The 27,854-nt window shown below is 48.8% G+C and overlaps 1 protein-coding gene across 2 annotated transcripts; it reads left to right on the forward strand.

Annotated features, from left to right (window-relative positions):
* Positions 1-1,576: 1,576 nt before the first annotated feature.
* Positions 1,577-27,460, forward strand: TATDN2 (TatD DNase domain containing 2). 2 transcript variants are annotated; one of them, XM_088454626.1, is made up of 7 exons: positions 1,577-1,757; positions 6,090-6,442; positions 8,511-8,939; positions 10,936-11,757; positions 17,478-17,605; positions 18,749-18,932; positions 27,078-27,460. In XM_088454626.1, exons 2-7 carry the CDS (start codon positions 6,095-6,097, stop codon positions 27,216-27,218), a joined length of 2,052 nt encoding a protein of 683 aa, XP_088310752.1. In that variant the 5' UTR covers positions 1,577-1,757; positions 6,090-6,094; the 3' UTR covers positions 27,219-27,460. The 2 variants fall into 2 exon arrangements, with proteins under 2 accessions (XP_088310752.1, XP_088310754.1); XM_088454628.1 differs by having other exon boundaries at positions 1,579-1,757; positions 8,529-8,939.
* Positions 27,461-27,854: the final 394 nt, after the last annotated feature.

The raw sequence follows: 27,854 nt of genomic DNA on the forward strand, positions 1-27,854 counted from the left end.
GCCTTAGGGTGACAGAGCACCTAACCCAGGGTGACGAGAGCTCCTGCTGTTGGGTACAGCCTCAGAGTGACCGATTACCCGCCCACGGGTACGACCTCAGGGTGACAGAGCTCAGGCTCCCATGTATGGCAGCAGAACACCCAACACCAGGTACAGTCTCATGGTGACAGAGCCCCCACCTCCATTGTACAGCTAAGGGTGACAGAGCTCCTGTCCCTGGGCACAACCTCAGGGTGACAGGGCCCCTGCTTCTGGGAATGGTCTCAAGGTGACAGAGCCCCTTACCCCAGACACAGCCTCAGGGTGACAGAGCACCAGCCGTACAACCTTGGGGCGACAGGTTCCATGCTCCTGGCCGCATGGTCTCAGGGTGAAAAAGTACCCGCTTCAAAGTACGGCCTCAGGGTGGCAGAGCCCAGGCCACCGGGTACAGCCTCAGGGTGACAGAGCACTTGCCAAGGCCACAGTCTCAGGGTGACTGGGCACCCACCCCCAGGTACAGCCTCAGGGTGACAGAGCTCCTGCCCCTGGGCACGATCTCAGGGTGACAGAGCACCCGTTCCCCAGTATGACATCAGGTGACAGAGCCCAGGCCACCGGGTACAGCCTAAGAATGAGAGAGCACCTGTAATGGGCACAGCAATATTGTGTCATAGGTCATGCACAGGGCCCATTCTCAGTGACAGAGCACCTGCTCCAAGGTGCAGCCTCAGGGTGACAGAGCCCAGGCCCCAGCAACCTCAGGGTGACAGAGCCCAGGCCCCAGCAACCTCAGGGTGACAGAGCCCAGGCCCCAGCAACCTCAGGGTGACAGAGCCCAGGCCCCAGCAGTCCCCTCACAAAGCTGGTGAGTCTCACTGACTGGGGCCTGATTCACTACGGATCGCAACTGCATATGAAATTGCGATTACGTTGCGCACGCAGTTCAACTGTGATAGTATGCTAATCCATTGCGATCGCTATCCCGTCGCAGCACTACACAAGGACGCCCACTTTACTGCAAAACTGAGAAACCACCGGTAACATGGAGTACCATCGCAGCCTCACCGCACGCTCTGACCTTACTCTGGAATTGCTAACTTCCACGCACGCTATAAGGCCTCAGGGTGCGTAGGGCATCGCAGTGGATAATTTATGCACGCCCCCTGCAACGGCGTCCGAACGCACTGGCACGCCTGCGTTTCTCCGACCTCCCCCCTCGCCCACAAACGCCACTTCCTGTCAATCACTCTGTGTAGTCACTGCGATTGCAGTCCCGATGGCATCGGCCGGTTCGCGCACTGCGATGCATAGGCACGCACAGAACGCAACAATCAGCTGCTTGCGTGCGTAGTCGCAGTTGTGTACGGTAGCGAATCAGGCCCTGAGTATGTAAGCTGCCCCAACACTGGTTCTTCTGTGTGTGTGTGTGTGACACAGTGACAAGGAGTCAGGGTCAGGGCCGGCCTCTGGCAACAGTCACTGACTGACTCCACCCTACGTGAACAACAGCCCGCAGCAGCGTCTTCTTCACCACCGGCGTCACTGCTGCCGCTGGCCACGTTGTGTTACAGAGCGCGCGGTCTCCCGGTGACCAATAGGAGGTTGAGGCCGCCGTGTGGAGTCTCCAGGCGTCCAGTCAGAGCCCGGCACAGGGGAGGTCCCAATCTGGGATTCAGCCAATCAGAGAGGGGAGGTCCGAGCTCTCGGCTCGCGTTAAGACTACGGAAGGAGAGGCGGGCGGGAGGTCCCGGACTCGCGGGAAAGCCGGCCCTGCAGTAAGTCACCCATCTGTGGGGAGAGCCCGCCATGTGTGTATCCCCCCTCCTAGAGATCCCCCTCCTCACATTACACGTGACACCATAGAGATCCCCCCCTCACGCTACACGTGACACCGTAATAGGGAGACAGATAGGGGAGATGGTTACAGCTAGATCCCCTTCAGTTTCTGTATCCTGACGTCATCAGATACTGTCAAACTTCATTCCCCCTACTGGTTACAGCTAGATCCCCTTCCTTAGATTGACCCTGACGTCATCAGTTACTGTGGAGAGCTGTATCAAACCTAGACAGGACACGTGACACCATAGGTATAGGAGGTAGACAGGGGAGATGTATCAAACCTAGACAGGACACGTGACACCATAGGTATAGGAGGTAGACAGGGGAGATGTATCAAACCTAGACAGGACACGTGACACCATAGGTATAGGAGGTAGACAGGGGGAGATGTATCAAACCTTCTAGACAGGACACGTGACACCATAGGTATAGGAGGTAGAAGGGAGATGTATCAAACCTCCTAGACAGGACAAGTGACATCTCGTGGTATAGGAGGTAGACAGGGGAGATGTATCAAACCTTCTAGACAGGACACGTGACACCATAGGTATAGGAGGTAGACAGGGGGAGATGTATCAAACCTTCTAGACAGGACATGTGACACCATAGGTATAGGAGGTAGACAGGGGAGATGTATCAAACCTAGACAGGACAAGTGACACCACGTTGTATAGGAGGTAGACAGGGGAGATGTATCAAACCTTCTAGACAGGACAAGTGACACCACGTGGTATAGGAGGTAGACAGGGGAGATGTATCAAACCTTCTAGACAGGACAAGTGACATCTCGTGGTATAGGAGGTAGACAGGGGAGATGTATCAAACCTTCTAGACAGGACACGTGACACCATAGGTATAGGAGGTAGACAGGGGGAGATGTATCAAACCTTCTAGACAGGACACGTGACACCATAGGTATAGGAGGTAGACAGGGGAGATGTATCAAACCTAGACAGGACACGTGACACCATAGGTATAGGAGGTAGACAGGGGAGATGTATCAAACCTAGACAGGACACGTGACACCATAGGTATAGGAGGTAGACAGGGGGAGATGTATCAAACCTTCTAGACAGGACACGTGACACCATAGGTATAGGAGGTAGAAGGGAGATGTATCAAACCTCCTAGACAGGACAAGTGACATCTCGTGGTATAGGAGGTAGACAGGGGAGATGTATCAAACCTTCTAGACAGGACACGTGACACCATAGGTATAGGAGGTAGACAGGGGGAGATGTATCAAACCTTCTAGACAGGACATGTGACACCATAGGTATAGGAGGTAGACAGGGGAGATGTATCAAACCTAGACAGGACAAGTGACACCACGTTGTATAGGAGGTAGACAGGGGAGATGTATCAAACCTTCTAGACAGGACAAGTGACACCACGTGGTATAGGAGGTAGACAGGGGAGATGTATCAAACCTTCTAGACAGGACAAGTGACATCTCGTGGTATAGGAGGTAGACAGGGGAGATGTATCAAACCTTCTAGACAGGACACGTGACACCATAGGTATAGGAGGTAGACAGGGGGAGATGTATCAAACCTTCTAGACAGGACACGTGACACCATAGGTATAGGAGGTAGACAGGGGAGATGTATCAAACCTAGACAGGACACGTGACACCATAGGTATAGGAGGTAGACAGGGGAGATGTATCAAACCTAGACAGGACACGTGACACCATAGGTATAGGAGGTAGACAGGGGGAGATGTATCAAACCTTCTAGACAGGACACGTGACACCATAGGTATAGGAGGTAGAAGGGAGATGTATCAAACCTCCTAGACAGGACAAGTGACATCTCGTGGTATAGGAGGTAGACAGGGGAGATGTATCAAACCTTCTAGACAGGACACGTGACACCATAGGTATAGGAGGTAGACAGGGGGAGATGTATCAAACCTTCTAGACAGGACATGTGACACCATAGGTATAGGAGGTAGACAGGGGAGATGTATCAAACCTAGACAGGACAAGTGACACCACGTTGTATAGGAGGTAGACAGGGGAGATGTATCAAACCTTCTAGACAGGACAAGTGACACCACGTGGTATAGGAGGTAGACAGGGGAGATGTATCAAACCTTCTAGACAGGACAAGTGACATCTCGTGGTATAGGAGGTAGACAGGGGAGATGTATCAAACCTTCTAGACAGGACACGTGACACCATAGGTATAGGAGGTAGACAGGGGGAGATGTATCAAACCTTCTAGACAGGACACGTGACACCATAGGTATAGGAGGTAGACGGGAGATGTATCAAACCTCCTAGACAGGACAAGTGACATCTCGTGGTATAGGAGGTAGACAGGGGAGATGTATCAAACCTTCTAGACAGGACACGTGACACCATAGGTATAGGAGGTAGACAGGGGGAGATGTATCAAACCTTCTAGACAGGACATGTGACACCATAGGTATAGGAGGTAGACAGGGGAGATGTATCAAACCTAGACAGGACAAGTGACACCACGTTGTATAGGAGGTAGACAGGGGAGATGTATCAAACCTTCTAGACAGGACAAGTGACACCACGTGGTATAGGAGGTAGACAGGGGAGATGTATCAAACCTTCTAGACAGGACAAGTGACATCTCGTGGTATAGGAGGTAGACAGGGGAGATGTATCAAACCTTCTAGACAGGACACGTGACACCATAGGTATAGGAGGTAGACAGGGGGAGATGTATCAAACCTTCTAGACAGGACATGTGACACCATAGGTATAGGAGGTAGACAGGGGAGATGTATCAAACCTAGACAGGACAAGTGACACCACGTTGTATAGGAGGTAGACAGGGGAGATGTATCAAACCTTCTAGACAGGACAAGTGACACCACGTGGTATAGGAGGTAGACAGGGGAGATGTATCAAACCTTCTAGACAGGACACGTGACGCCATAGGTATTGGAGGTAGACAGGGGAGATGTATCAAACCTTCTAGACAGGACAAGTGACACCACGTGGTATAGGAGGTAGACAGGGGGAGATGTATCAAACCTAGACAGGACAAGTGACACCACGTGGTATAGGAGGTAGACAGGGGAGATGTATCAAACCTTCTAGACAGGACAAGTGACACCACGTGGTATAGGAGGTAGACAGGGGGAGATGTATCAAACCTTCTAGACAGGACACGTGACACCATAGGAGGTAGACAGGGGAGATGTATCAAACCTTCTAGAAAGGACACGTGAAGTTCCCCATAGCACTCAGTCCGCTTCCAGTTATCATCTTATAAACTGTACTAGTTAAATGATGGCTATAAAACTTCAGCACTTCTCCAGTGTCCATCCCCAGGTTCCGGAGGATGTTCCTTTTGCAGCTGTCAGGATGACAATAAATGGGAGTTACTCAGTGGCTAGTGGTGTGCCGCTTGGCATCACGGCGATGCCTGGCTGAGCACATTTTGGCCAGTTACAGTAATGGCAGCATCCCAAGTTGGGTCCCACCTGTGCAGTGGGACCCCAGAAATTTTCACATCACGCAAAGGAGTTGTATCACAGACCCTCCTCCCTGGTGTCCGCAGCAGACCTAGGGATGGACGTCTGAAGCCAGGCTTTCCATATCAACACATGCGATGCCAGGGCTACTAGCCATCGCATCATAACCCTACGATGCTGTGACCATCAATGGTTTTTCTGTTTGCACGCTATTTTTGCCAAATACATCAGCCTCTATATTTGCATAGTTGAAGGCCTGAAAGGGACTCTCGTCACTGACCAATTATAACCACCCTTCAACCCTGACCATTGTTGCAGTGCTGCCCTCAGGCCCATGCTATAAAAGCGCCCAGGTCATCGATGCTCTACCACGGCACAGTATAAGCTTTACGATATAGGCCGACCCCGCCCCTTAACTGTCTTTGCCTGTCAATCAGGCAGAGATAGTCAAGGATCTGGGTGCGTCTACGCAGGACCCATTCCGCACACTCGCAGAATGGGTCGTGCGCACGTGCAGATTCCCGATAATTGGGAATCTATGATCACCGTGCATTTGCGTGCAGCGCAGAATCAGGCCCATCATGATTTTCGACATGGTCACTGTTGACATAATACACCGAACCCAAAAGTGAGCCCTGTTAGTGCTGTCCAATGACCATTCTAACTCTTATCTGCAAATCCACTCAAGTGCTTAATCCTGGCCTAGATGTTTCCCCAGGGTGTACATTGTATGTACATTGTATGGCAGGGATAAATGTATTGTAATTCAGTCTGTGTAACTTTCCATGTGATTGTTTTGTTTTTTTCAGTTACTATGGCCGACCGGCGTGGGAGTGGTCCACGGAAGCAAAAATGGTCAAGTCCGACGGAGATGTCTCCAAGCAAATACTTAAAAAGTGATAAATCCAAAATCCCTAGAGGGGTCAATCAGAGCAGAGACTCAGAGAGTCCCAGCCCACCACGGCAGAGGCACGTGACACTATATCCCTATGAGAGCACGCCAAAATACCGGTTGGATTCCCGCGCTGGCGAACGTTCCTCAGTGAGGGCCAGAAGCAGAGATAGTAGGGGCGACAAGCAGGTGCACAGACTAGACTTCCACGAAAGTGCCCATGGGATGACGCCCACAGATGTGCCTGGAAAATCCGCCACCCTAGGAGAGGTATAATGAGCTGCTGATAAATTGGGCGTTATACAGTGTAAACAACGGGAGACATTTATGAAAAGCTGGCGCCCAGGTGACTGGTTCCTTCTTTGTACAAATGTTCAGCTTTTGGAGCATTGGAGTAAATGTGTAACATATACATGTAGGGATTTTGGGCCTGATTCAGAGCCGAACGCTCTGACCAGAGCGCTCGCTCTGAATCAGGGCCCTCCTCCCTCAACTTGGAGCGGCCTCATGGACGCTCGCATAGCTGTGGGTAACCACCCACAGCTATAGCGAGCGTCCATGATGATAGTCGCGATGGTCAAGACCATCGCGACCATCGGGCTTGCGACGAGACCCTGCGGTAGGGTCTCGCTGCCACAAGCCCTGGAGTGATTTTGGCTCTATCATAGCCAAAATCACTCCCACTGACATCACTACTGATGTCAGTGGGGCCGGACTCAGACGGTAGGCGTTCCCATGGACGCCTCCGTCTGGCAGCCACGACCACCAAAGGGAGTGTGCTGTCAGTCACCATCGACAGCACGCCCCCTTTGGTGCAAGATCCGGAGCGACTGATTCCCCGTCGCTCGCCGGGTCTCACGCATGCGCACGACGGAGCTCCCTCCGTCGTGCGCATTAGGGCACCATCGACCCGCTTGCGAGCGTCCTACGCTCGCGAGCGGGTCTGAATCAGGCCCTTTGTCATTGCTTGATCCCTATTACATTGCAACTTTTACTTCAAGCCACTTCTAGCCTTATATCTGCTATTTAGACAAATCGGTACTATTCGTTACAGCATTGTCTCCCAAATCCGGTCCTCACACACTACAACAGGTTGTTTGGATTTCTTTAATTGTATGCCGGTAACATAGGGAAAGGTTAATTTAACCTTCTAAAGGAGACAACTTGGAGGTGTTATCCATATCAACCAATCCGCTTCTAGCTATAGTTTTACAAAATGTACCAGATAAATGAAAGCTAATATCTGATTGGCTGCTATAGCCAACACCCCCTCTTTAGAAGGTATGATATATTTCCCCAGAAAGGTGCGTAAACACTAGACTATTTGCTCCATGAGCGACATTATCCCGTGTGTCCCCGGCAGGGGTGTGCTCAGTGACGTTAACGACACTGAGCACAAACACTGAACGATCTCATGAACGATATCGCTCAGTGCCAGGCTCCCTCCCTCATTCCCGAACATGCAACAACCTGACAATATCGTCAGGTTGGCCTGCACGTTCGGGCGATGAACGACAAAGACAACCAGCGAGGAGCGCACATCGCTGGTCATTATCGTTCATCGGTTTGTTTTTTTTCCGCAAAAAAATGAACGATATTTTGGACGACTTAACAATATCATTATCGTTCCGTCGTCCAAAATATCGCCCGGTGTGTACGCACCTTTAGTCTACAGATATGTGCTCATACAGCTAGCCTCAATATGCCAATGCGGCGTGAGCCCCAAGTCACGTGCGTCTCAACTTGCGCCCAGCGTCTTTTACCCAAAATGCATTATATTCATAATCGGACGTGACTATCTGCTTCAAGAGGCCGCACTAATTCATTTGATATGTGACACTTGTATATCTGTGTGTGACTGAATCTGTATACGAAACGCAACATAACTTGGAGTGAAAAAAAACAACTGCGGCACCGCTCACGCGTATATACAAGTGTCGCATATCAAATTAATTAGTACGGTCTCCTGAAGAGGCTTGTCATGTCCGATTGCATTTTCAGGCAAAGAAGATGCAGAATAAATGCTTGGCACACGCAGAGTCGCGTGGGACCTGGCGTACCGAGAAGGGCTGCAGTGTATGAGGACATCTGTACTCGGCTGTCTCAGTAATTATCCTAGTAAGTGCCATAGAAAGAAGTCCTGAAAACATGAGCTTTTTGGGGGTGCATGAGGACCGGATTTGGGGAACTCTGGCTTATAGCTATTGTTGTGAAAGTGCGTATGAGTATTTTGGTATTACAGGGATGTCCTTTTGTCTGCAGCCCTGTCACATAGTAGTTTGACACTTGCACCGATTTCTCATGTTGTTTCATCGAGTACTTTGGGAATAATTTTCAGGGTGATCATTATTTACAGAGAAAGGACGATCATAGGAAATTGAAGGATACGCCCAAGTCGCGGAAACTGGAAAACCGCGTGCAGTGCGCCTTGTTCAAGAGAGCGGTCAGCGACATACTTGGGGCCTCCTCCAGGGCCAGAAGGTCACTGGACAGTGAATCCAGAAGTCCGCAGGAAGTAGTGTCCGGGAAGGAGATTACTTCGTCAGAGCCGAAAGAGGCAGCACAAACAGTCCCAGCAATCCAGCCAAATAGCCCAGGGAAAGAGAGTACGGGGGAGAGATCATCGGAGGGCAAAGACAATCACTTGAAGAGATCATCTAGCTCTAGACGAACTGTATCAGACTCTCTGCCTGAACGAGGAGCTGATGTCCTGGAGGAAACCAGCCGGCTTGTGTTTCTATATGAAGATGACAAAGATTCAGACACAGTAAGTGCTAGGATATATATATACACCATGGCCTGATCGTCAAACCACCGCCCCTGCCTCCCCACAACTAAAGCCAAGGGGGACAAATGCGCCCCTTTTCCTGGTGCGCATAGTACTTTTAAAAATAAATAATTTTATTTCCATGCCCCTGTACCCAGGCCCATCACTGCTCTCGACGGCCCTGGTCGTTGGCTGCAAAGTAAATACTCCAGATCCAGCTACACATTGCACTAAGTCCTGACTCTTAACGCTCAGCCAGCCCATTATCCCAGACAACTGTGTCCTCTGGCTCCTTGATCTCTACTGCAGCCAATGAACCCATCTAAATTCCCAAACAAAACTTGCATGTTGTACTCAGGGCCTGATTCAGACCCGCTCGCGAGCGCTGTGCGCTCGCAAGCGGGTCGATGGTGCCCAAGTGCGCATGCGCACGACGGAGACGGCTCCGTCGTGCGCATGCGCGAGACCCGAATAACGACGGCCAAGCCGTTGTTAAGGGTCTTGCACCAAAGGGGGCGTGCTCTCGATGGTGATTGACAGCACACACCCTTTGGTGGGCGTGCCGGGGGCGTGGCTGCCCAGACGGAGGCGTTCCCATGGGAACGCCTACCGTCTGGGTCCGGCCCCACTGACATCACTAGTGATGTCAGTGGGAGTGCTTTTGGCTCTGATCGAGCCAAAAGCACTCCTGGGCTTGCGGCAGCGAGACCCTACCGCAGGGTCTCGTCGCAAGCCCGATGGTCTTGACCATCGCGACCATCATTTTGGCCGCTCGCTATAGCTGTGGGTGGTCACCCACAGCTATGCGAGCGGCCAGTAGGCCGCTCCAAAAAGGAGCAGGGACGGCCCTGATTCAGAGCAAGCACTCTGTCAGAGCGTCCGGCTCTGAATCAGGGCCTCCGTTCCTTGTGGCACAGTTAACTACGGGGAATTACAGTATGTCCTAGGCTTCTATCCCCCATCTCCTGTGTAATTTCTAGCCGCTGATGGGGAAGTTGGGCTTATAAGACATGCAGTACATCCTTTATGGAAAAAACTTGGATACCAAAAGTAAATTCTCCTTGAAGTGCATATGACTATTATTATTGGTTGATTTAACAGATAATCACGATATATAAAACAATTATACAATCCATCTTATTAGGATATTATCAAACATCCCATTTTCCACAACAGTCTTTTGGTGGCAGTATTATTAGAAGTGATTGCCATTAGAATGTTTTTATTGACCTTTGAGGACCTCTGGCCGGTCTCCATGATCATCTGTGAGCATTGGATTTTCTGTAGTGACACCGGGGACATGCTTTCATTTCTGGGTCAGCGCCTTTAGTGGTCTAAAGTGATTTGTGGTGTCCAACAGCGCCTGGCATTAGGTACTGGGATCCCGCTGAATTGAGCAAACTGCAGAGGTTGTAGGGGATGAAAGTCCTTCAATTAGTGTGAGAAAATAGGGGGATGTTTATGGCTACTCTTCTAATAAAACTGTTCCGATTCTTCAGCTGGGTACGCGCTAGGATGACGTCGGCCCGTTATGTTGTTCTGAATCAGCCAGAAACAACATATCGGCCGGTTTGTACGGACTACGTTCGCGCTCCCGCGGTTGCATGCGATATCGTCCGGTCGGCCATGCTGCCAACCGCATGATATCGCATGCGGAGCCATTGCAGGTACGAGGGATCGTTCCGTCGTTCATTACATTGCTAAGTGTGTACCCAGCTTTAATATATTTGCTCCTTCACTTGTCGATAGGGGACACAGGGACTACGCTGAGGTATAGGCTGGCAGGTGGAGTCCGGGTACCAAACAGTTAAATTCTTCAGCAACGTGCAGCCCAGGCTCCTCCTCCCCTATACTCCACCCCCAGTTTAAGTTTGGTGCCGCAGGAGCGTGCGCCTCTAACCTGTACACTGAGTGACATGTATACATCTTACATCGTTTTTACTGTGTATTTGTAGGGGTGTGTAAGTAATATCTCTTTGTCTTCTGATTTGTGCAGGCAGATGTTGTAGATAAGGATCCCTCTATCGGTAGCGACTTCTCTGACGTGGAAGATGTTGGGTCCTTGGCCAGATTTTCCCAGGAAGACGTGGTGCAGTCCTGCTGCTCTCCTGAAGACCACCATGAACCATCCTCGCCTAGTTATGTTATGTACCCTCGTCAGCTGTACGGCAGCCCGTGGCGCCATTGGCCCAGTAGTCCCATATACAAGCCATCTGCAGCACAGAACACCTGGCGCCAGGAGACCCGCGACACCAGTCTCATTTCCGAGCTTTCAGCAGCAAATGTGCTGGACAGCAGTAACCTAAGCGCGTCCAGCGACAGCGAATGCACCATAGAGAAGAGCCGCCAGACTCCAGCTTCTTTCTACCCTCCAGGGAAGTCTGACCGCACCACCAAATCTGTACGAATGAAGTCGCAGATCATACCTTCTACTGACTCCGTCTCCCCCAAGTCCTCGGACTACGGCTTCATAGACACACACTGCCACCTGGACATGCTCTTCTCCAGGCTATCGCACAAAGGTTCTTTCGCAGCGCTTAGAAGGCAGTATACCAGCACCTTTCCCAGGGAGTTCCAGGGCTGTATTACAGACTACTGTGACCCCCGCACTTTGCAGAGACTTCCATGGCAGCAAATTCTGAACGAGGACATGGTTTGGGGGGCATTTGGTTGTCACCCCCATTTTGCACAATACTACAATGACCACTTGCTTGAAGACATGATGAAGGCTCTGAGGCACCCGAAAGCCATCGCCTTTGGGGAAATGGGTCTGGATTATTCACACAAATGTTCAACTCTCATCCCAGATCAGCACGAGGTGAGAGAGACAACGGGCACAGGGCCTGATTCATTACCGGTCGCAACTGCCATTGCGCACGCAGTCGGCCGATTGTTGCGTCCTGCGCTTGTGCGAAGGTCTCACTGCGATCGCAGTGTCTATGCGGACCCATCGAAGAGTGATTGATAGGAAGTGAGCGTTTGGGGGTGGTGGTTGGGTAAACGCAGGCGCGCCAGTGAGTTTGAACGCCGTTGCAGGGGCGCGCATAAATTAGCCACTGCGCTGCCATACGCAGCTTGGGCTTTCACTGAGTAAGGTCAGAGCTTGTGCAAGTGTGCGTGAGGCTGCGATGGTCCTCCATGTTACCGATGGTTTCGCAGACTTGCTAAGTATTACGGATGTGTGTAAGGTAAGGTAAAGTGGGCGTCCTTATGTTTGGCTGCGACGGCATTGCGATTGCAGTCATTAGCATCTTTTCGCAGTGAGACTGCATGCGCGATCGCAATAGCAAATCCATACTGAATCGGGCCCATAGACCATATTTGCTAACCAATAGTCCTGCAACCCTTCTCAAACAATCAAATGTTTGTTTTCATTTTGTGTACTATTTGCGTAGAACAATTGCACAATCTGATTGGTTGCTATGAGCCATATACTTGTTTTCTGTGTATATGAGCCATGGCGACAAGTAAGAAATGTGAGAATTGGGTTATGCTGTCGCAGGTGCCGGTTGATGGCTGTAACCTGAAATGTACAGGTGTTAGGCTGGAGGAGTTCCAGTGGTGATAATGTTTGGTTGGATTATGGTAACATTATTTTCCTTTTATCCATACAGGGATCGCTGTAACACTAGGGTATAGCGGCTCAGCACTGGAGATTAGGCACTATAAATATCACTCCAGGGGGTATATTTACTAAAGTGAGAGTTTTTAGAAGTGGAGATGTTGCCCATAGCAACCAATCAGATTCCAGCTATTATCTTCTAGAAGGTGCTAGATAAATGTTAAGTAGAATCTGGTTGCTATGGGCAACATCTCCATTTCTAAAAATCCGCACATTAGTAAATATACCCTTAAAAGTCTAAATTCCCGTCCCCAACTTTATGGAACGTCCGTTTTATTTAAAGTGGCCGCTGGAGTTGAATGCAATTTTCTATGGCTCCTATTGGCTTCCGGAATTTAAAAATGTATCTTTCATGTACAAATGTATCTTGCCGTCCTGTAAACACTAAGGGCCGTATTCAATTTGGAGCGAAAAGTCCGTTGCCGGACTTGCCGCCGTCATCTGAGGTTTTGCCGTCGAAAACTTATCGCACTCCCCATGTATCTCCGTATTCAATTCGAAATTGGCGAAAACGGCGAAAAGTCCTGTCGTTTTTGGGGAAGTCAGCCTGAGACCCCCTAAAGATGCTCTGACATGGGGGTTCACTATGGGTACCCCCGAATAGCTTTGCAAAAGGTATTTGGGGTCTTTGAATGGTCTCTATATGTGTTATTTAGCGTCTTTGGGAGAGTGGTGGAGAATAGCATTTAGCAACTTTTTGGGGGGAAAATAATTATTCCCATCAAATTTGGGGTACATGAAAATGGGTGCAAGCATATTTAAAAATCACTAAAGTCAAGCATTAAAAAGCGCCAAAAATGCACCTTTAGCAAACACCTGCAATCAAAAAAACACCTCCCCCCATACTTGCAGACCCCCCAAAGGCTATTTCGCTAGTTTTTTTAATTTGTACCCCCACTTTGAATTCGCCCACATTTTTAAAGTACTTTTTTGGGGTGTCCTTTGTGGTTTTTTTAAGCGTCTTTTGACGCAGTTTGGGTCAAGGGGGGTGTACAAAGGGTACAGAGTGGTTTCCGCACCCCAAAACCCCAATTCTGCATTTTTTTCTGTTGGGTATTCATAGGCAAAACTTTTTCGCCTATTACATTGCATTGCGTTTTCGCACCGGCGAAAAGACGCTAAAATTGAATACGGGGATAAGTGAAATTGGCGAAAATGACGTCATCGGCGAAAATTTTTCTCAGGACGGCTTTTCGCTACAAATTGAATACGGCCCTTAATATTCCGTAGTCCCCTATAGTCTGCTGTTTATGAGGATGAAGAAAGACTTTTTCCTCTATACCTCTCAGTTGGAACCTTTTACAACAACTATAATTCAGCCTGATTAAAGGTATCAGACCTCACTCTGTCCGTTTAGCCTTTCCCTAGGGAACATACAATGAAACTAGAGTCTTCACCTAAGATAGATGTTTCCACACCTAATACCACTACCACTATGATTCCGAATGCTGCCACATTAAGGGAAAGCACTGATGGGATGATGGAGGTCACCAGTTGAGAGTTGGTCGGAGTTACTGGTGGAGGTTTCAGGCTCAGATCAGAATTGCTCGCTTAGGCGAGATGTCCGAATACCTGGAGGACACGGATACTGATGGGGAGTTACTGGGCTAGTATTTCAGTCTTGGCATACCGTGTCCTCTGGCTTAGGGCCTGGGAGGTGGGTGAAAAGTTCCAAATAGGTAGAGGTCCCTACCCTCAGGGGCTGTCTTAATCTGTCCTAAACCAGATAATATCCCTGGCCACAGGGGAAATATTTCCTTTCTAGCCATCAGTGCCCCAGACCTAAGGGCCCTATGTTTCACTCCTTTCATTTAACAAGGAGAGCTAGGAGTCTGACCTCCCAGAGGACAATCGTCAGCAGAGAAGAAAGCCGGCTTGGCTGCTAAGTGTCCAGCTTCTAAGCCCTCTGGCAAACAATTACCATGTTTGTCCTGGAACTCCCAGGATGGAACCCAAATGCCTCTCTTTCCGGAAATTCCACCTCTGACATCTGGGGGAGAGAAATCGTAAGTTGGCTATAATATACATCACAGATCTCCTAAAGTCACTACGCAAACCGTTCTTCGTTACCAGCCTTTGTGGAGACAAAATAAAGCGCTTTCCTCCGCAGGAAATAAACTATTTCTTGATTTCTTCAGGAGTCAGTCATTTTAGTGCTGGAAGAGCGGTGGGGATTTAATTTCCACTCAAATCCCTCCTTGGTCCAGAAGCCAGGCAGCTCCTTCCAGCCCATTCTGTACCTGAAATCCCTAAACAGCCAGCTTCAGCTGAACAGGGGTCAGTCATAGAAAGAATGAGTTTAATAGGGGTATTCAATATGGGAGCGAAAAGTCCGTGCTGGACTTTTCGCTCCACATCGGAGATTTTCCTGGGATAAAGTATCGGGCGCGCGCCCGCTTTATCCCCGTATTCAATTTAAAAGCTACGAAAATGGGACCCGGCGAAGTGGGATTGGCGAAAAAAAACTAAATTTACCTGGAATAAATTGTAGGACTCCCCTAAAGTTGTAAAAACATGGGGGATCACTATGGGTACCCCCATTTTAGCCTGTAAATGAAAGTCGGGGTTTTAATTAGCGGCTGCAGGTGTTTTTTTCCCAACATTGAAGAAGTGATGCAGAAGAGCACTTAGGTTATTTTTTTTGTTTTTTTAAGTGGTCCCATCAAATTTGGGGTACATGAAAATGGGTACTAGCATACTTTTATGTCCCTAGAGTAATTTTTTAAAAATTCTGCAACTATGCACCTGCCGCTAATCTATTCTAGAATACACCTGCCGCTAATAATCTATTCTAGAATACACCTGCCGCTAATAGCCTATTCTAGAAAACACCTGCCGCTAATAGTCTATTCTAGAAAACACCTGCCGCTAATAATCTATTCTAGAATACACCTGCCGCTAATAATCTATTCTAGAATACACCTGCCGCTAATAATCTATTCTAGAATACACCTGCCGCTAATAGCCTATTCTAGAAAACATCTGCCGCTAATAATCTATTCTAGAATACACCTGCCGCTAATAATCTATTATAGAATACACCTGCCGCTAATAATCTATTCTAGAATACACCTGCCGCTAATAATCTATTCTAGAAAACACCTGCCGCTAATAATCTATTCTAGAATACACCTGCCGCTAATAACCTATTCTAGAATACACCTGCCGCTAATAATCTATTCTAGAATACACCTGCCGCTAATAATCTATTCTAGAATACACCTGCTGCTAATAATCTATTCTAGAATACACCTGCCACTAATAGCCTATTCTAGAATACACCTGCCGCTAATAATCTATTCTAGAATACACCTGCCGCTAATAGCCTATTCTAGAATACACCTGCCGCTAATAATCTATTCTAGAATACACCTGCCGCTAATAATCTATTCTAGAATACACCTGCCGCTAATAATCTATTCTAGAATACACCTGCCGCTAATAATCTATTCTAGAATACACCTACCGCTAATAATCTATTCTAGAATACACCAGCCACTAATAGCCTATTCTAGAATACACCTGCCGCTAATAATCTATTCTAGAATACACCTGCCGCTAATGGCCTATTCTAGAATACACCTGCCGCTAATAGTCTATTCTAGAATACACCTGCCGCTAATAGTCTATTCTAGAATACACCTGCCGCATACTTGCAGAATAGCCCTGAACCTATTTCCCTATTGTTAAACACTTTTTTTTTCCTGTTTTTTTTTTTTTTTTTTTTTTTTTCACCCCAATTTTTAAATTAATTTTTTGGGGTGTCCCTATATTTTTTGTAACTTTTTTTTACACAGTTATTTTTAAAATGTCATTCCCCGGGGTGCAGGCTATTTTTTTTAAGCCTGCACCCCTAAACCCCAATTCTGCACTTTTTTTCGCCACCTATTCAGTGGTGAAAAGTTATCCCCGTTTTTTTTTTTCAAAGACGTTTCGAACCTGCGAAAAGTCTTTGAAATTGAATACGGTGTAAAACCAAAACCTGCGAAAATGACGTCATAGGTGCGAAATTAATTAAAACTGACTTTTCGCTCCAAACTGAATACCCCTGTAAGCCTCCAAGACTTCCCCCGCACTGTTCCCAATCTATACCACGCTAGATCAGACTCTTTCCCAACCTCCATCCCTTTAAACAAAACCTACTTCGTGGCCATAGCCTACTTCTCCTCCTACTTGACCTCTCCCCAGTCCCTCCAGCTCCTTATGTCTTACGCCGTTGCTCTAAAGCATGCTCCCGAAAATGTGATGGCACATTCTACTAGAATCATAGAGTGCCTCCTGGGCAGCGCCGCACGGGACATTGACATTGAGATGCTGAGGCAGGTGGCCACTTGGTCTTCGGTCACCAAGTTTTACAGATTAAACATTTTTGCATCCAAAGATGCCAGATTTGGCTGTAAGGTGCTGCACACTACAGCTTGTAAACATGCCCTCCCGTAGGGGCAGCTTTGGGAGTGTTACAGGGCTCCGATATGTATGAAAGAGAGAAAAGGATTAGTATACTTACATTAAATCCTATGGGTCCATAGGGGGGCTCAGGTTGTCCTCCCTTTACACTCTTATTCTATACTTGTTCTCCTTTTTGTTGTTGGAGAAACTTGTTTTCTCTTCCTCCTCCTTTTATCTTTGGGGCTTTGATGATGACCACGGCGGGATACACGTAGATAACGGGGCGGGGTCTTGCAGAGCGCAGAGTAAGTGCCCAAACTGCAGTGCTTAAACCTCTGTATACCAGTGTGGTACTACCAGCGTCCCTTAATGGACTCAGAGAAAAGTTGTTTATCGTGATTATAAAATTCCCATTGTTAACATTAAAGTCAAATCAGGTGTTAGTCTTTGAAGAGCAGCGTTATTGGTACTTTTTAGGAGGTTTAATTATTATTATTATTATTATTATTTATTTTTTTTTGCAACAGGTTTTTGAGAAGCAGCTGAAGGTAGCGGTGCTCCTGGGGAAGCCGCTCGTGATTCACTGTCGGGACGCGGATGATGACTTGTTTAAAATCATGAAGAAATGGGTTCCCCGGGACTATAAGATACACCGGTGAGCAAAGGCCTTGATTTTGGAAACCTGCTTAAGGGCAGGTTATTGTGACCTTCTCAGAAACCGTAGTCTAAGTGGTCACAGGTACAGGTCAAGGTGATTCCTCAAATGTCTCTAGAGATCTGAATGTACGACCCAATGTTTCTCAATAAATCCACAACCTGTTTTGATTGAGCAAGTTGGTCACTTTGGGGACCCAGGCTTAATAGGGTGTGTGGGAATGTACAGTAGTGTGTGTTCATACAGTGCGTCTAGTAGAAAATTATTCTCTTTTAGGGGTCTATTTACTAAGCAGTGTTAGGAGACAGAGTGAAAAGTGATAAGGTGCCAGCCAATCAGCTCCCAACACTGCTTAGTAAATAGACCCCTCAGTTATGTAGTATGGTCACTTGTGTTCTGTGTGGCTGTTGAAAGAATATTGGGCCTGATTTAGAGCCGCTCGTAAGCGGCAGTACGCTCGTTCCGAGCGATGTTCGCACTTCTGCGCATGCGTACGGTTTATAATACGCATGCGCGAACCAGTCAGTGCGGCCGAAAATCGTTTGTTCGCTATATAGCGAATGCCTGCTACTTTGAGTGACAGGAGGAGGCGTATGTGGGTGGTAACAGGGGAAGGTGCTTGAAAACGGGGAGTGGAGATCAGAACGCAGGCGTGCTTAAAGGTCAAAACGGGCGTTTTAAGGGTGTGCATAATTAAAACAGCAGCGTCATTCACCACGTCACTGGGTTATTTTATAGCCAGAACTGCTCGCAAGATTGTGGTAGCAAAAACCAACCACAAGAATTGCGAGCAGTTCATACGCTGGTCGATGTACTCGATTAATCTAATAAATAGCGGACATGACGTAGGATGCGAGCGGCCAGGGGGCGTATTTTTCCAAAAAACGACCGCAAGTTTTGTTCGCTCGTTCAGACCTAGAGGCGTGAACAGACCGCAAAGAGCGAACGGTTGATTTGAATAGCCACCCCCTTTTGCTGAATGAGCGAGCGCTAATTGCGTCCGGCTCTGAATTAGGCCCATAATGTTTTACTCCTCTCATTAGCAGATAACTGGTCGCCTCTCAATTCTTTATATAATCAAGACTTGCAACATTTGTCCACGATCCTAAAATGATCTATTGACTCGTTTTCCCTTCCGCTTAGACACTGCTTTACCGGCAGCTACAAAGACATAGAACCAGTTCTTAATGAGTTTCCAAACATGGCTGTGGGATTTACCGCCGTCCTGACGTACAATTCTGCCACGAATGCGCGGGAAGCAGTGACCCGGATACCGCTGGAGAGGCTGATTGTGGAGACGGACGCACCGTTTTTTGTTCCCAGACAGGTAATGAGAAGAGATTGACCTATATGCACTGATTATGAGTCTAACGTAATGCGGTCGCAGTTCTGGACGCCTACAGCGATCGTATGTCTCCTGCGACTATATGCCCATATTCTGTAGTATGTATCTGTGCTGTCGCACCGCCACCGGCCCCCGAGAGCAGCTGGCATCACTAGTAACATCGCTTGTGCCTACTCTGCGCTAACTGTAGAAGATACAGCGGGTATTGGTGAGCACTACTGTACGTACTCATGGCGGAGGTGCGTGTGCCTCACAATTAGGGATGTGCAGGCTCGGATTAGTTCGGATTTTCCCGCCAAATTCGGGTGTTTTTTCCCGCCAAAAATCAGGTCTCGGGCAAAATGTCATCTTTCATGGACTTTTCTCCAGGAATGATGACTTTTTGCCTCTTTCTGAGACCCGATTTTTGGTGGGAAAATCCGAACTAATCCGAGCCTGCACATCTCTACTCAGAATCACTCGTAGTATGTCCGCTGTCATGCATTGCGCAGTTTGCTATAATCACAAGATGCGCGTTCGGACCTGCATGCAAATCCGAATCCTTGGTAATTTGTCGTTTCATTCTTTGCATCTAGTATTTGTTGTTACAGATTGAGTATTCATGCATCTCCCAGCATAACCCGATGGGCATGGGCCTGTCCTATAGCATGGTGTTACAGTATCGGTATGCAGTCAGGAAGCCGGCGGACCTAATCCCGACAGCCGGCTTCCCGACTGTCATATCCCGGCAAGGGTCTAAAGACAGGCGTCGATATGCCGACGCCTGTCATTAGACATACGCCAGGAGCCTGATGCCCGGCATCCTGATCGAAGGGGCGCCAAGCACGGATAGCTGCGGGGGGGAGGGGGTTAGGTTTAGGGTTCCCGGGGGGGACTTGGGGTTAGGCACCCCCCCGGGAGGTTAGGTTTAGGCTAGGAGAAGGGGGGGTTAGCGTTAGGCACCCCCGGGGGGGGGGACTTAGGGTTAGGCATCCCCCCCCCGGGGGACTTAGGTTTAGGCTAGGAGAAGGGGGGTTAGCGTTAGGCACCCCCGGGGGGGGGGGACTTAGGGTTAGGCATCCCCCCCCCCGGGGGACTTAGGTTTAGGCAGCGGGGAAGGGGGGGGTTAGGTTTAGGCACCCCTAAGGGAGGGTTAGGGTGTAGAAATAGGTTAGTATATACTTACCTTGGACGATTGGGATTTCCTCCTCTGCCGGTATGCCGCCATCGGGATTCCAACCGCCGGGCATGGGTCCGGCGGTAAATCATACCGATTCCTACAGTATCTACACAAATGTAGTGTAACCCACAGCAACCAATCCAACACCTGCTTTCATTGTCTTGAGCTGCACTGGGAAAATGACAAAATCTGATTGGTTGCAGCATATTGCACCATGTTATTCGGGCACCAGCCATTATTCTTTCTTTCTTCAATGGAACGTCTCCAAAATCATGGAGTCCCCCATGTCTTACAGTTCCAGAGATGCTCGCCATACCTCTAGGTAATAATCATTTCTCTGGACCTGTCGGGGAATATGGGACCAGTTTACTCATTTCTCAAATTTGTACGCAGCGGCTGTGTGAAAATATGCAAAGTCGCATGCCGCCGGGATTTGTATTAAGACGCCAACAGCGACTTCGCAACTCCAAGCGACTGCATTCAGAGACGCAGCTGGCCCGCAGATCAGTGAATTATCGACCTTTCGATTAACCCTATGGCTGCGCAGAATGGCTACCGGAACTGAGACGCCAGAGACATTTTCACTGTATGGGATCACACGCAGGCAGAGACACGCCCTGAAAACGGTCGCGACAAGCCTACGTTTGAATCACCACCTCCCCGTTGCCACCCACAAATAGTCCCTGCCTGTCAATCCCTTTACAAATAAATTATTGCTGCAATTATTGTTTTTGTTTTGGCCTGGTCAGACTACAATGCATCACCCCCGTCAGTCTCTGTTCCGTCTAATTGCGGCCAAACTAGCTACAAATAACAAGAGATATGGTAAGAACTTACCTTTGTTATCTCTGTTTCTACGAAGTCCATAGGGTCCACAGGGTTGACCTTGGGTATAGGTTGGGAACCAAATCCGGGCACCACGCAGTTAAAGCTTTTAGCTCCCAGGATGCACTGGGTCCACTCTCCCTATAACCCCACCCCCAAGCCAGAGGCACCTCAGTTTGTAAGTAGCCAAAGGCCGGAGGAGGAGAGAAAAAGAGAGAGAAAACTGGAACACTCAATAACCATACTCACCGAAATGGGAGACGGAAAACCGGTGACCAGCCACACAGCCCATATGAAGCCAGGTGCGTCAGGGCGGGCGCCCTGTGGACCCTATGGACTTCGTAGAAACAGAGATAACAAAGGTAAGTTCTTACCATATCTCTTGTTTTCTACTTCAGGGTCCATAGGGGGTCCACAGGGTTGACCTTGGGGATGTCCCAAAGCAGTTCAACCAAGGGTGGGGACGCTCCTGTGCTGAGAGGAGAATCCGTCGCCAAAAAGGAAGCATCCTGAGAGGCAAAGGAAACCAATGCCTAGAACCTTAAAAAGGTGTGGACAGAAGACCACGTGGCCACCTAGTAAGGCAAAACAGCCGAGGTGCCACAGCGAGCCGCACACGAGGGTCACATGGCCCGAGAAAAAACAAGCATCAACAACAGGAAGGCCTACCCATGGGTAGGCCCCTGAGGAAGACCTACGAGGCCATCCAAGTCAACATTTGGTTATAGGCCGGCCATCCTTTCCTGTGAAAACCAGAAATCTCAGACCACCAATAAGGAGTCCGATTTCCGTAAGGAACCTGAACGGATCACATAAATCCAAAGAGGCCAGACCACAGTCAATGAGGCCACACCAGCCGAGAGGACTGGGGACAGAATGGCCGTACCATAAGTTCCAGAATAATATGGAACCTGAAAACCACTAAGAAGAAACACAGGGCGAGAGCAACTCCCACCCTGACATGATGCCCTCCAGAAGAGGGAGCTACATGAGAACGCTCCCAATTCAGACACTCTCCTGGTTGATATAAACACCCTGAGAGAAAGAGAGAGCCTAAGCAATAGACCATGTAATGGCTATCACAACCAGCGGTTCCATTGACTGTCCCCGGAGGTAACGAAGAACCACTACTTACTCCCAAGGAGTCCCTAGGGAGGACAAATGGAGGCATAATCAAGAAAACACTCCAAAGGATGAACTGGATACCAGAGTGAAGCAATTCCATATCTTAACCATACTGACAGTGTAGAGATCCGCACTGTCAGGAAGACCAGGCCAAGTGTGAAACCCAAGCCAGCCGGAAGGAATGCCAGAATATCTGGAAATCCTGGACACCGGAGGATTGTATCGACAGGTACAATACCATAAGATTTATGGCTGCCACAGTTTGTGGTAGGTCCCAGCAAAAGCTGATCCATGTGCTCTAATCATTCCAACGATGACAAAGCCAGGGAAGCCGTAAGACCACTGTAAGGACACAGTCAAAGACAAACGACCCAGGTCCAAGGCAAAACCAAGGACCCTGAGACAACAGGTCCGGGCAGTGAAGCATCAGGGATGGAGTATCGATGTAGAGACTCCGAAGATCCAAGTACCCCTGACATCTGGGGCAAGCAGGAACCACCAGCAGGAAAGCATCTCCGTCTCGATTGAAAACACTTCCAAAGACCTCGAGGAAGAAGGGAGACCGGAGAACACAGGTACACAAAGTGGAAGGACCACTTCACCGACAAAGAGTCGCTGAAGTTTGCTTCAGAATCCCCAGAGCTGAACTGTAACACCCTAGTGTGATAAAGTCAGAAGGCCATGAGGGTCACCTCAGGGGGGCCCCCCCTGCTCACCAGGAGATGAAACCTCTCTTGGGGAAGAGACTAGTCCCCGGGATGCACGTCGTGACGGCTGAGGACTCCCGCTTCCCAATGGAGAGCTCCTGAAATGAACGCTGCCGAGATGGTCGGGAGGAGACCCTCGGACTATGTCCGAATATGTGACATACCTGTCATTGCCACCCAACGAACAGTGTTGCTAAAAAGGAAGCCACTGTCCTGACCCTGTCGGACTGAACCTTTTCAGGTTCACCGGGAAACAAGAGTTATGCCAGAGTAAGTTAATTGACAGGGTGGAATCGACAGACGTCCAACTGCACTGAAAAGGATTCGGTCCAGACACTGTCCCTAGCAAAGAAAACCCTGGACGAGATGGCCATAGCCACCCGGACAGGGACCGACTTGCCTCCGGAGAGAGCATCATCGTTTGAACAGTTATCCGACAGAAAAAACTCATTCCATCTGGAGATGAGCCAATTATGGAAAGGCCTGGAATGGAACTGAGCCCATTCCACCATGCATCCCAGAGTGTAAAGACATCTGTCGACTGCGCAGACAACCATGTACTCCTAATGGAAGAGAGGAGATTCCGTCTTACGCCAGAAGAATTCTCAGATTCTGAGAACCCAGCAGGGATCCTAGATGAAGAATACCCAGAGAGGGATGCAGGGAGGACTTTTTCCCCGTTGATTAAACGTCTGCACCCTGAAGAAGCCACAGTCATCCTGACCTGGCCGTAAAGTACCCCGGTGATCCCGCTAAGAGCAGGAGGCCGTCCAGGTACAGGAGCATTGGGATATACTGAACAGAAGAACTGTCAGAAAATCCAAAACGCTGGTAAACCCCTGTGGGGCTGAGGACAGTCCCAACAGGCAGAGCCCGAAAAATTGTAAGTGTTGCTGTGATACAGCAAACCTCAGCCCATGCTGAGGAAAGGTCTCTGTAAGTACCCGTAGGCACGCGTCCTGTATATCCAGTGATACCCTAAAGTCCCCAGGTTCCAAACATCGTATGATGGAGCATAGGGATTTCCTCCTGAGCCCAGGTAGCTTTAGGAACTGGTTCAGGGAATTGAGACAGAGAACAGGCCAAAGAGGACCATTCAGCCACCGCACCAGAAAGAAAACAGAACAACCAGTCCCTCACTGAGATAGTGGGGATGGCCCAATTAGCTCCGCTTACCGCAACAACTGCATAGCTTTCTGGATCTGTAAGGCCCTTGTAAAGAGGGCGTACCCTCCTACCCACGTAGCCGCGGCAACTTGACACTAATACCGGGCGAACTGAGAAAATCGGTATCTCCCAGTTGTAGGCCTGTCCCGTCAGACTGAAGAGATATCCGTAGGTTCAGAAGCAGGATCGGCTGGCAGTCCAGGCCTGCTCGGTACTGGATATGTCGGCCCTTGTAGATGCCGACAGTCTACGAAGAAACAGACCTTTAGGCTGACCGAGAGGACAAAAAAGACTTAACAGACTTAGTCTGAGGCCTTGTAGTGTGCATAGCTGAAAGCGGTAAACTTGTCGTTAGTAATACTGCCAATGTTACTACAATCTTGTCAAGGTCAGGACCAAACAATATCAACCCTAAAGATGGTATCTGCACCTCTGCATTCTCAGAGCGCAGCCATAGGGTATTACGGAGGATACAGTCGCAGCCGGAACTCTGAAAGTTAGGAGACTGGTATCCAATATAGGCATGTCCACCTATGACAACTGCATATATTACATGAGCGACCAAATACATTTGAACCCCCGACGTGTTGGAGGGGAAAAAACGTTACAAATGCATCAACCCAATATGCAATAGTATTAACCAACCATGCTATAGCCATGGTAGGATGGGTAACAACTCCCGAAAGCAAGTATACTGATTTCAGGCAGAGTTACCACCTACGGATCCGAAGAATCCGACCACGCAGGAATGGGAGGCGTAGTAACGTCTGTAATCAGACGAGTAACACGCCCATCCCCCCCAGGAGGGGCTCGTGATGCCCTCAGGGAATTTGGGACAGGAGGCCAAACACTGTTGTAACACCTCCTATCTGGCAACAGCCAGAGTCCCGCTATGCGATCCACCCGCTAGTCAGCAACAGGTAACCCGAAGGCACGCAATACTGAGGGTGTATGATACAGGTGCAGGTCAACATTCACTCTAACCAGAATGGACCTGCTACCAGCCCTAAAGCAGGGATAATAATACCTGAAATAGGCTTCCCCCCGTGTAAGAGGGAAAGAGCCCCGAACAGTACCCAGTTCACGGCAGAGCCAACTGGGAAGTAACCACAGGGCGTCAACCACGCCAATTAGCGTTTCGTAGAAAACGACATCCACCCAGGGTGGCTGTTGTGGTAATCCCTGCAAGGGGAATGACAGACTATTGTGGCACCAGGGGGAATTCATATACTGCAAAAAACCCCTGCAGGGAGCGGTAGTCTGTGTCACAGGGGAAGAGTGCAAGAAGCTGCGAGATACCCTGAGATGAAAAGGGCAGTATGGTGAAGTAACCCCAAGTGAGGTACAACAATGGGGCCCGCCCGGCGATCCGCAATTGAGAGGATCCCGAGAAAACAAACCGCCCAAGGGGGTCGTGAAAGAGGCCGGCACCAGATGACGCCACATACAGAACCCTTTATGAGTCAAATCCTCCGCACTAACACCTGCAGCACATGACTTGCAGGATAGTAAAAATGGGTGCAGTATAACGCTCTATCTCCTGGTCAGACATATCTGACCCATCTTGGCGGAAATATTAAGCAGCACTATACTGGTCCTGACTGATGCCAAAAATAGCTGCAGGGACCCATTTTCAGCGTATGCAACACACAGTTCCATCTAAAATATGGCAACGTGCAGCACGCAACAGTATGTGACAAACCACACAAATATTAACAAGTATATAAATGTGAGGTCTCAGAACCACCCTAAGTACAGCTGTATTAGGGCAGATAAAGAAAAGGGATAGATATACACTGACAGGTGAGAGAATAAAGTACAGTCAGCACTAGCATAAGTCACATACAATGCAGATATATACATATATACATAAACATGTCATATAATATACTGCACTATTACACTGCATTCAACTGCCCAGATTCAGTGTCTGGGAAGGCTACAGCGCTGTGTACACTGACCTGATGGTGAGGTACGCAGGGGGACTGGACTCACTGCCATCTCCAGAGATTTCTGCTGCACCACAGAGATAAAATGGCCGCTGGAGACCTCAGAAGAAGCGTGGCCCGCGGAGGAAGCAGCTCAGCGACGCCAGACTATGGATACTGAAAGGCGCGCTGAGCTGAGGGGAGGAGCCGCTGTAACAGGGAAGGCTGCCTCCCCTGGCCGGCTATTAACCCCCGGGACGCCGGCTCCCTGCACCGATCGTTAAGTCCCTGGTGGTCTAGTGGACACACGGGGTATGGGGGGCCCGCCGCCACTGCCGGCGCCTCCGGTCTGTCCCCTGAGACCGGAGGCACAGGACTGCATTTGAAATGCGCGGATCACCGCAAGCGGTGATCCGCGACCTTACCTGCTCCCCGTGGATCCGGCAGCAGTCCTGGGCGCCCGCAGAGTCCGGCTAGTACAGACTCTGGGGTCCCGCTGAGATCCCCAGATCTGTACTGGCGTCTCAGCGCCAGCGGGGTGACGGAGCGGCAGCTTAGACGTCCTATGGACAGTCCGACGCTGCCGCTCTGAAGAGTCCAAAGTCTATGAAAAAACTTTGTCCCTAAAAAAATAAAATAAGCTTAGGGGCTGCTAATCAGCTCCCCCTGCGCTAACGGTGACCCGACTCCGGCCGGGCACCAACTTAAACTGAGGTGCCTCTGGCTTGGGGGTGGGGTTATAGGGAGAGTGGACCCAGTGCATCCTGGGAGCTAAAAGCTTTAACTGCGTGGTGCCCAGATTTGGTTCCCAACCTATACCCAAGGTCAACCCTGTGGACCCCCTATGGACCCTGAAGTAGAAATAAATGTTTGGAAATAAAGATCAGTAGATAGATTGCATGATGGATCCGATTATGTTATGTGTTATCTAGAATGTCAGCTTAGGATGACACTAATGCTGGGTACACACTAAACTATGTGTACCCAACATGCATGCAGGTCCGACGGACCATGTCGCTGACAACGCACGGGAGGATAGCCGGTAGACACGGGACGATTTGTCATCTGATCACGTCTAGTGTGTACCCGGCTTAAGTCAGGACCTGTCAAAATCTTTTTGTTGTAACGGTCTGTATGACATTCATAGCAGGTGTGCCCCGATCCAGGATACAGACATGTTACCTGTTTATATAAATAATATTTAATTTCTTTTTAGGTACCTAAAAGTGTGTGTAAGTTCTCCCATCCTGGTCTTGCCTTGCACACCGTTCAGGAAATTGCCATGCTGAAGAATTTACCCGTCAAGAAGGTCTTGTCAAAGTTACGTGAAAACACCCTCCGCATCTATAATATATAAGTGCCTGACCATCCGGACCCTCTTTATTTTCGGCCGTGAAAATGTTCTATATTTTGAGGAGAAGAAAAACTCAATCATTGCCTTATTTTAATTAAAATGTTTTAATTTTCTCTGGAAGTCAGACTGGGCATTTGGACCCCATCTAAATCCCAATCAGTGTTAATGTTTCTGTTTCTTAAAACCACCTTTTTAAATGTCTTTCTTGCCTATTAAAAAAAAAAAGATTTATTTTTGTTTTTAAATGGATTCTCTGTTTTATTATTCTGTACAAAGTTGCTCAAAGTTTTTTAAATCAAATGATGTTACGGCTTTAAACTATTTACCTCTAGAAGGTGATGGTCAAGCTCGGTTTACAGTGGGCTGAATCTTATAAACTGCCGCAGTCATTAGAAATTATATATGTGCTAATCAGTGACATCACACTCCTGGTTTTTTTGCATGTATTGCCTAGATCTGTGGGTCTATATCGGGTGGGCCATAAGTGGCCCGCAAGCCGTTGAACAGTTTAAGCATGGCCAAATAGCAAAGCTGTGGCAGCACATACGGGCATGTGTAGGTCTACAACAGCTGGTCTAGATTGATGCAGTTACACAGCGTCAAACTCTTAAATGTTCTTGATAGAGGAGCTGGACCGAT

Source organism: Taudactylus pleione, unplaced genomic scaffold (assembly GCF_031769625.1).
Source record: "Taudactylus pleione unplaced genomic scaffold, aTauple2 ptg000624l, whole genome shotgun sequence".
In the NCBI taxonomy this organism is placed as follows: Eukaryota; Metazoa; Chordata; class Amphibia; order Anura; family Myobatrachidae; genus Taudactylus; species Taudactylus pleione.